The sequence below is a fragment of the Hippichthys cyanospilos genome, chromosome 3 (genome assembly GCF_059441005.1).
Source record: "Hippichthys cyanospilos isolate Australia breed blue-spotted pipefish chromosome 3, RoL_Hcya_1.0, whole genome shotgun sequence".
Taxonomy (NCBI): Eukaryota; Metazoa; Chordata; class Actinopteri; order Syngnathiformes; family Syngnathidae; genus Hippichthys; species Hippichthys cyanospilos.
In genome coordinates this window covers 1,119,909-1,130,213 of record NC_142371.1, presented here as the reverse complement: position 1 = coordinate 1,130,213, position 10,305 = coordinate 1,119,909, and the positions used below count along the sequence as shown (strand labels likewise).

The following is a 10,305-nucleotide window of genomic DNA, read 5'->3' as shown; positions in this document are numbered from 1 at the left end:
TAGTTGCCTACCCCTCAATAGAATAGAATGTCTCCAGTGGTATAATAAAAAAAATAATCATAAATAATAAACAAATAAAAAATATATATTATTGGATAAAAACATAGTTTCACAGTGCCTTGTTGTGTCTTGTACGTAAAATTGATGTCACGATTGTTTTTTTTTTTTTTTTTTTTTTTTGGTATTACAGCCATTTGGCCTCAGGGTGGTGGTGTTTCCCCGCTCTTCGCATTTCTTTTGTTTTTCCGGTGAGTTGCCACTAGCTTCGATCAGTATCAGACGGCTCTCGGGCAGTCCCCCCCCTCCCCTTTTTTTTCTTTTTTTTAACGTCTTAATGATGGCGGAGGACAGCGAATCCGCCGCCAGCCAGCAGAGCTTGGAGCTGGACGACCAGGACACTTGCGGCATAGACGGGGACAACGAGGAGGAAAACGAAATCGCGCAAGGGTGCGGACGGCCTGTCGCACATCACAGTTTATGCGCGTGGATGTATGTATGTTTGTGTGTGTGCTCGGTGGCTAATGCAGTTAGCCAATACAAACACAACCACACAACCCTCTGTCGGGACTGTTCTTTTAAACAAGCAAACTCGCTCAACGTTGTGGCTCAAAGCTGTCACCACGCCGTTTACTCAAACATAACATAACACACACTACCTAAGCCGTGTCTTGACTTTAGAGGAATGATGTCAGGCAAACCGTTAGCGAGCTAGCGCTGCTGTCATTCGTTGCTATGGCAGCTAACGTTAGCCTGCTGCCTCACTGCCTGCCTCACTCTATGACCATCTCGAGTCCGTATCGCCTTTTAACGTGACTTTGCCCTCCTCGTGTTTGCAGGAGTCCCGGTGGGGATTTGGGGGCCAAGAAGAAAAAGAAGAAACAGAAAAGGAAGAAAGAAAAACCAACCTCTGGAGGAGCCAAGTCAGACTCAGCTTCTGACTCTCAGGAGATCAAGGTGAGCACCCCATCTATTCAGGACCATTTCAAATGATCTCGAATGGCTTTACTTCATTATCATGTCATGTGTCGACAAAAATAACTTATCTTACAGGTAGAGCGCGAGAATCGATATGGTGTTTTAATACCGCAGTGTCGGGCTCTTCGTTTTTGATCGTTTTGGTCTTCAAATTGAGACTTACTTAGCTTCTTCATCCACCTGTTAGTAGGCTTCGTTCCAATGGTTATCAACCATCTTTTAATTATGAAGCCCCAGTGAAATTGTTTTTTTTTCCAGCCAATTCCTCCTTTAACAGTGCAAGGCTACCAAACAACCAAATAAGCCAACTTTAAACAGTTAGAAGAGTGGTGTGCCATCCATGTCTGATTTATTAAACTTTGAAACTTCATTTGTCGAGGTATTTGTTTCAGTATTTTATGTAAGAAACTCAGAAGATAGAATGTTTTATGTTTTCATGTGTTGTCATATGTTTTTATGTTTTATGTTTAATGTTTTCTGACTCATCTGCTGGAAAATAACGTAATTATTGCCAATGTACATCAATGTGAAACCTAACATAATCAATGTATACAACATTTTGCATATATGGCACATTTTGGTAGTAAGTTGCTTCATGCATGAATTTTTTTGCTCTTAATGAAAAGAAAAAACTACTGTTCCTTTCGCGGCATCAAATAGTATTAATTTAAATTTGCTGATTGTTGCTGGAACCCTGTTAAAATCTAATGTATCCTCTGAATTCCTTGACGTACCCCAGAGGTACTTTTGCCCTCATTTTAGAGCCACTATCTTTACATTATCAGGAATTAAGGATGGATGGATTGATTGATTGATTGGTGATTGGTTGATGATGCTTTAGGGAGCATGTAGGCACAATGACACTGTGTTGTTATTGTGTTGATGCTGTGTTACTGAATACTGACACCTGCAGAACGGACACCGATTTAATGACTTATTGAATACAATAATATCATCAGTCTTTGTATTCATAAAGTATTTTCGTATCTATAAAATTAATATATGTATTGATTAGGTGTTTCAAATTAATTGTTTGCTTTGACCATGTTCATCTATGTTTTATGAACTTTTTCCTTTCCGTATGCTGATTAGATCCGTTTTTATGCATCGGGCTTTGTACGCTTATTGGGAGTTGAAAAAAAGATCAATCACATCCTGAAGTGAAAACCATTGTGTTTATTGTAACCTGATAAGGATTCTGTTGTGGGTTGGAGCCTAAGTTCGGAGCAGAAGGAAGATGTGAAAATGTAAGAGCACATGGGAGTTGTTGGCACTTAGCAGTCAGCATTTGGGACTCGTCTCAAATCCAGCACATAGTAAAGGGTTATAACGGCGGATGTTAAAGAAAATAAATGAAGGACCCCATTTTTCTTGTTGTTGTAGCTCAAACTTTTAAACTGTCACAATAACATAATACATCCGCAAAAAACGACAGTGAAGGGCTTGTTTTTCAGAACTTTTCAGGTGATCTTCAAAAAAGATTCATTAAATGAAATCATTGCAGCTCTTAATGACTTTTAAATTTCTTGACTGCACTAGTTTTGAGGAGAGGTCCAAAAAATGTTTTGAGTTGATATCGCTCGGACACGTGAGTCACGTTTCGATTTGTTTGAACCCCAAATATTACCAGCCTTGAGGCATTGTCCTCTCTTTTTCCCTTTTTTTTATCTCTCATCCTTAAAGCTCTCCATATTTGTAACTCTACAGAATCCTGGTTTACCCATCCAGAAATTGCAGGACATCCAAAGAGCTATGGAGCTACTGTCCTGTCAAGGCCCAGCTAAGAGCATTGATGAGGCAGCCAAGCACAAGTACCAGTTCTGGGACACCCAGCCGGTGCCCAAGTTGAGTAAGTTCACATTCACCTCAGTACATTAATGACGTGCAGACTGAATAGGAAGCAACAGCAGTAAATAGTTGTTATTTGGAAAATCCAGTGAAACCTCCAAGGTCATACACCCAATAATTTCCAAATATAAATAAACAGAGCTCAAACTGGCACCATATGTCAAAAAAGTTTGGTTCTTTATTTCAGCCTGTCAAGCATCATTGCATCATTTGCATCATTTTGCTGTTTTTGCTCCTTAGCGTCATCTAATGGTTTTAGCATGACATACTCTTGCTCTGTGTCACAGCAAATGCAATAATTATAAGGCATACCTTGCAGCATCAGAGTAATCTAGTTTCCATGGAAACTCGACATATGGTTTTACTATATTAATATATATTTATTATATTTAGTTACTATATAACTAAACTTGTCAATAGTAGGCAAATGCTGAGTTAGTGTGCTGTGTGCGTAGACGAGGTGGTGACGTGTCACGGTCCGATTGAGGCTGACAAAGAAAATATCAGGCAAGAGCCGTATTCTTTACCTCAAGGCTTCATGTGGGACACTCTGGATCTCAGCAATGCTGATGTAGTGAGTACAACTAACGTCTCAAATGTGAAAGTGGCCCGATTGACGGCTCCTTAACGTCATGAGCGGGCACTTTGTTTTTCAGCTGAAGGAGCTGTACACGTTGTTAAATGAGAACTACGTGGAGGACGACGATAACATGTTCAGATTTGATTATTCGCCAAGCTTCCTCAAATGGTAAGTTCTCATTTCTGCATTTTTTTTCATGTTGTGTGTCACAATTTGCTTTTTTTTTTTGAGCGGGAGGAGGTATTTCATTATGGTGATCATGATATTACTCATCTGCTCATTTTGCTCCCATCAAACTTTTTGCAACCCCAAAAATTGCGGCTGTCTAACTGTTCCCTTTCTCTCATTCCGGGCCGGAGTTAGAACCTCATTTCAGCAGTCATTTACACTGTGCTATCTTGTTTTTTTTTCCAAATAAGACTAGAAAACAAGATATTGTACCACACTGTCCACACACCTTCATTTACATTCGCATGCAAATACATGAGTGAACGTTTTATGTTTAGCAAGTAACGTCTCTTGCCATTGAATATGTGCTTCCTCCTCAGGGCGTTACGGCCGCCTGGTTGGTTACCACAGTGGCACTGCGGAGTGAGAGTGACCTCAAATAAGAAGCTTGTCGGCTTCATCAGTGCCATCCCCGCAGATATCCGTATTTATGAAACGTGGGTATTCATAAATGGTCACACATAACCAGGGATATGCTATGTTTAACAAAACATGTTTTCAGACTCAAATTAGGGAGTTTCCATTGCGACAGTTCCTTGAAAAAAGTATGTAAGCCAGTAACACAAAAATAGACAAACACAGTCTGCTTAAACTAGTACTACAAAGCCAGTTATATGTTTTAATTGGACCTGAGTAAATTTTTAAAAGGGTACTAAACTTATTTAACCATTTTTAGTCAAAGGTTTTACTATGTTTTGTTATGTTGATAACAAATAAGACGTGTCATTTGATCGTTGCTTTTCAAGGCATAAATCTTTAACAAAAAAGTATGCATTGTGAATTTTTGTAAAGAAAAAATGTGACTTGAATGAAGTTTGTATCATATTTCTGTATTCAACAAGTTGATTAAAAAAAATAAACTTATTTTTAAATGTGTTAATTTGTACACGAAAAACAATCTAGTTATCAAATTACTTATAGACAATATTAACTTTTTACTTGTGCAAAGGACTAAAACAAGTAAAGTGTCCCTTTAGGGCCTTTTCACACTGCGCTTAGCAGCCAACCAGAAAGCAGCTTGGATTATTTTCTCCCTGGTTGGTCTTTTGCTCTTAGCACTTTGAAATCTCTCCACCAACTCCCCCCTATTGTAGGTTTGATTCGCGCTTGCTAATGACTTGTTCAAGAACTAATCGGTGTCAGGGGTCAGTCAACCTAGAGTCCAATAATCAATCAGTCCAATGAGGTCTTCAATGCTCAAACCTGCATTTCTGCTGCTCTAGGTTGAAGAGGATGGTGGAAATCAACTTTCTGTGTGTCCATAAGAAGCTCCGTTCAAAGCGTGTGGCGCCGGTGCTCATCAGAGAGATCACACGGCGGGTCAACCTGGAGGGAATATTTCAAGCGGTGTACACAGCAGGCGTCGTGCTGCCAAAACCGGTGTCCACGTGCAGGTAAACATTCATGCCCTCGGATGACTCCTTTTAAAATGAGACAAAATATGTAAAAGGTCAGTCTGATTTGTTGTATGACACAGGAACTGCAAAAGCCAGTGAAATACTATACCGACTATTCTGCAGGTATTGGCATCGTTCTCTGAATCCCAGAAAGCTTGTGGAAGTTAAATTTTCCCACCTGAGCAGAAACATGACCCTGCAAAGAACCATGAAACTCTACAGACTACCAGATGTAAAGCCTCCCATTCATCCGAGCTTCTCTCATTACAAAGAGTATTATTCACTTGATGTAATTGCTCATTGTCCCCGCAGAGCACCAAGACAGCGGGGCTGCGGCCGATGGAACGGCGCGACATCCGGCAGGTGACAGAATTGCTACAGAAGTACCTAAGACGCTTCCAGCTGGCGCCTTCCATGAGCGACGACGAGGTGGCTCACTGGCTGCTACCGCAGGAAAACATCATAGACACATATGTCGTGGAGGTAGCTGCAATGCTCTCACTTAAGAAAAAAAAAACCTTGGGCATTTCCCCTGTTCGAATGCTGCTAGAACAGCTCAACTTTATTAAGGTTTTATCAAAGAATTTTTGAAATGTGGCAGATGTCCGCTGACTCGATTAACGAGCAAAGTAAGGGTTTATTCTCTACACATGCGTCCCTAGTTGGAAGAGGTTGCGCAGATATGTGCAACCACGTTACCATTTGATTATTTGTACTTCCTCCTGTCCACGAAGACAGTGGTTCGCAAATAGGAAGGAACACATGACATTTTAATATGCTTTCTTCCGTTATCAGCAAATGAAATTTTTATACTTTTTGAAACTGACAGGAGCAACACATTTCCTTTTCTAATTAAGATCAAATTTATTGAAACAACTTATTGCTAAATTGTACTATAGTATCTCCTTTGCAAGACGTTGTATGTCCTTATTTTGTTAGGTTTTAAGTGGACGTGCATCATTATTAGTGATGTCATATAACAGCAGGCAAACCAGAAAGAAAACAGATTGTTACACAATTTATTTTCTAGAGTTGCTTTAAGGGGCAATGTGTAAGATTTAGACAGTTTTTCAATCAAAAGGCACACATTAAATGATTATAAATTTCAAAAACTTATATTAAATATAAAATTAAATATAAATTTGTTCTTAACAATCAACGGTATGTTTTAAATATAATCATACGTCTAGTATCATTAAATGATATTACATGGTGGGAGACACTCCTGCGGAGGCTGCCATGTCTGTTATAGCTACGAACACCACCCCTTCTTTCATTAATGAAACACGGTCAAATTCTTACACATTGTCCCATTTAATAAAATTCGTCTAGAAGAGACCACGACAAATGTTGTTCCAAACTGTTATTGGTTTGTTTATTTCCCCCCAATTTCTGAAATGTTTTGTGCTAGTTAGGTAGTACTTGCATGAATTTTTTTTTTTACATGTGATACATCATTGAAAAAAGGTAGCGAACCAATGCATTAAGCCAAAGGCACCGTTTTGCCTATTAAAATGCAAGTAGTAGTTCGTACTAGTTGTGCCTAAAGTTTCCCTACTCGTGAGGACAAAGGACGTACTTGTACATAATCTGGATATCAAGGATATCGTATGAATGCTGAGACAGCTTACAATAAAGCCGTTTGAGCATTTTTTTTTACAGTGCCTTTCATTCATAATTCAAAACTGTTTGCCATTAAGTTGTGTGAAGATTTAGGCAATAACCTAGTAGTGCACTGAATTATCCTGATATTAGGACAAAGATTATACTATTTAAGTGGTTGTGTTGTCAACTTTTTTGACGGTCTTACGTCATCCAAGTTCCCCCTAGCTAGCGCAAAACATGGAATAAACTCGTTTTGCCAGTACCTGTAGAAACCCGGTTACAATGTCCTCTCAATGATGGTGAATACATGCTCAAATGACCTTCTACAGTCATGGCCGTGGCATGTCCACCATCTTGACGCTGCTCTTGTGTCCTGCAGGGTGCCGGTGGCGTCTTGACCGACTTCGCTAGTTTCTACACTCTCCCCTCCACGGTGATGCATCACCCCTTACATAGGAGCTTGAAGGCTGCATATTCCTTTTACAATGTTCACACGCAAACGCCGCTACTGGATTTAATGAATGATGCCCTTATCCTCGCCAAACTGGTAATTGAGTCATTTATATTTGTCATTTGCCATTTGAAGTGTAACTGCAATAGAATAAGGATTGGCATTTGTTTCCAAGCACATTGATATCAGCATTTAGTATTTTTTTTTCTGTTTCAGACTAATCTCTAACCTGTATACATGCTTTTAAAAAATGGTTAACAGTTGTTGAAAGTGGATTTTGGTCATTTTAAAAAGGATATGGTTTCAGGTATACTTTTACATTTTTTAATGGATAATAATCTTACAGTTATCGTGGTAACTTTTTCAGTTTTAGACTAACCTGTAACAAATAAAAAAAGTAGTTAACAGTTGGTGAAAGTTTTTTATATTGTTTTTTTATTGTATTAATTTTTAAAAGGATACAGTATTACATATAATTGTAATTTTTTTATAGATAATAATCTTATAGTTGGCCTGTCGAGTGGGGAGGGGCTGAAAGCTTGGGTGGGCTTTGCAAAATATAACTGAGAAGCACTGATTTAATGACAGCTCATCTAATACTACATAATTTGAGTGACAATTTAGATTTTTTTTTCCCCCTTAACAGAAAGGCTTTGATGTGTTCAATGCCTTGGATTTAATGGAGAATAAAGTTTTTCTGGAAAAGCTCAAGTTCGGTATAGGAGATGGAAATCTGCAGTATTACCTCTACAACTGGAAATGTCCCTCTATGGATGCTGATAAGGTCAGTGAACAGGGTTTGATTATTTTCAAACTTTTGAACAAAAAATGTATTTAAAAACAAATGTAATTCTGTTTCAGGTTGGCCTGGTCCTTCAGTAGCCTCATGCCGTGTTTACGGCCGCTATACACACACATACACCCAATGAGGACACGAAGCCTGGAAAATATGTACTTGCACACACAGGTCAACCCGAGCCAGGCTGCCGTGAAAAAAAAAAACAAAACAAAAACCTTTATTCCAGGAATATTTTGTCCCCCACTCCCGGCGCATTTTTTTCAGCTCACTTGGGGGTGTTAAAAAAAACAAAACTGTTAGAATCCACAACATTTTGAATGTGAACGTTATGTTATGCCTGACACGTACGCTCATGTTTGAAACAAGCCAGTGTGGCATGCACGGAGATCAGCGGCATGCCGTCATCATCCAAAACAGTATGTAAACGCAACAACTATTCTTATTTTTGCCCCTCAGTACTACTGCCCCTCACCAACAGAGGGCTGTTCATTGCAGTATATATCATTCTTCTGCTGGGTACTTTATTTTGTTTGAGGTACATACAGACGTGGACACTGTATACATTCATTAAAAAAAAAAAAAAAAAAACTAGTGCATTGACTTTTTTTTTTAATAAAATACCGAGCTTCATATACAGCATGATGACATTCACTCATTTTTAGGACTTTTTTTTTTTTTTTTAATGAAGAATGTACTACAGTCGTCAAGCACAATTTTTCAGTTTCAAAAAGTTCCTCAAGGTGGCCAACGTTTGAAAACTTTGGTACTTCTAAGTGTGAAGGTGAGCTGCCGCCAATGTTACAACGCTGTGGCGATTAATAGCCTTTAATAAAAAGTACATTCTCAAAACAGGTTACTCACAAAACATTAGGGATGCTGTATTACAATTTGAGTTTGAAATCGCCCTGTTTGAGTACTTTTTGTGTCGCTTGTCTTGCTGAGTGGTCAGATTCACAACAGGTTTGATTCGTGTACCAATTTTCTGGTTCAATCAAAATAAAAAAAGCTGTGAGTTTCGCCATTCAGATCCATCTTGTGCAAAAGTACTCAATGAATAGTCACGTCCAGTTCACAGGTCAAACGAGGTTCACCTTGTAAAGGTTACAGTGCATTTTAGCTTCATTCTAACTTTTTGTGCATCGTGTAAAATAATAATTTCATGCATTTATAATGGCCCTCAGAGAACTTTCTTGAAAACTCCACTTGATCTGTGTCGAGGGAAGACCAATCGTCAACAAAACAGCAAATTCTCGTCTTCCTGTTGTGCTTGGGACAATAGAGTCTTGTGGAGAAAAGACCGTTTAGTTATTCAGTCAGACGATAAGCTGCTCGAAAGCTTTTTTTTGTGTGTCATTTCATATGTAAAAATGTGCTTGTTAATCGCAATCCCTGTTCAATGATTCATTCCAGAGAGAGTTATTTAGATTGCCTGGGATAAAGAAGCTACATATATTTGATATTTTGGGGCTTTTCTTTGTTTTTGATGTCTTTTCATCCTTGTCCATACTCATACTGTCTGAAACAGATCTACTGTATTTTTTTCCTAAAGTTGTGGTGCAGCTAAATGCATGGGTAAAGTTTGGTTTCTAATCAGACTCATGAGTTTTCCCTCCCTATAGAAGTCTAAACGGGGCAACCAGAGAACTGTGATATGACTTGGTTGATGTTAACACGAACCTGCTGTTGTTCTGTTCTCATAATAGAGATGTTCTATGTTGTCTTCTTTTTTGCGTGCTTTGCCCTTTCTCCCTTTACAACTGATGAAGAAAGCACAGACTGCTTGAGTCAGAGCTCTTTTTTTTTTGTATAATTGAAACCTTGAGTGGATTGCATTCACCATGATGGCTGAACTTTTTATGTATAATACAGATAGATGCCGGGTGTGTCTCCCAAATGTGTGAATGTTGCGCATGCTGCTGCAGTGATTGTAATATTGTTACTAGCCACACCCTTTAGTGACAATTCCGGCCCCAAGGACCTGCCTTATTTGGATGTTAAGTTTTGTTTTTCTCTCCCCCCCCCCAGGAGTTTTGACATTACGGGGTAAACAAACACATACAGCTTTATGAATCTGAAGAACAATATTTCAAATCGAATCCATTATAAGCTGTGAAAAAGGCTGACAGAACTTGTACCAGCATTATTGTAGACCACAAGACTCCATGCAATTAACAATTGTTCAACAAATGCCGCTTATACCAGCATGGATATTTGAATAAATTCACATGACAAGAATACACCCATCCCTCCCCATGGTTTTTTTTGTTGGTTTTTTTTGTTAATGCTTTGTTGTTACTTGACCACAGATGTCATGTAAACGGGAAAATTCAGGTCAAACTATTTTGTTTTATTTTAGAAATAGTTTCTAAAATCAAATCACAGGTCCAGGGTGATATTTGCCTCTTTTTCTTTTAGATTAAAA

General features: G+C 38.7%; 1 protein-coding gene across 2 annotated transcripts; it reads left to right on the top strand.

The window, feature by feature from the left end:
* Nucleotides 1–270: 270 nt before the first annotated feature.
* On the top strand, nucleotides 271–10,120 carry LOC148425335 (glycylpeptide N-tetradecanoyltransferase 2). Of its 2 annotated transcripts, none has more exons than XM_088411565.1 (12): nucleotides 271–447; nucleotides 837–954; nucleotides 2,683–2,824; nucleotides 3,279–3,397; nucleotides 3,480–3,571; nucleotides 3,952–4,068; nucleotides 4,855–5,025; nucleotides 5,152–5,260; nucleotides 5,341–5,511; nucleotides 7,013–7,180; nucleotides 7,731–7,868; nucleotides 7,946–10,120. In XM_088411565.1, exons 1-12 carry the CDS (start codon nucleotides 335–337, stop codon nucleotides 7,964–7,966), a joined length of 1,479 nt encoding a protein of 492 aa, XP_088267691.1. In that variant the 5' UTR covers nucleotides 271–334; the 3' UTR covers nucleotides 7,967–10,120. The 2 variants fall into 2 exon arrangements, with proteins under 2 accessions (XP_088267691.1, XP_088267689.1); XM_088411563.1 differs by having other exon boundaries at nucleotides 271–489.
* Nucleotides 10,121–10,305: the final 185 nt, after the last annotated feature.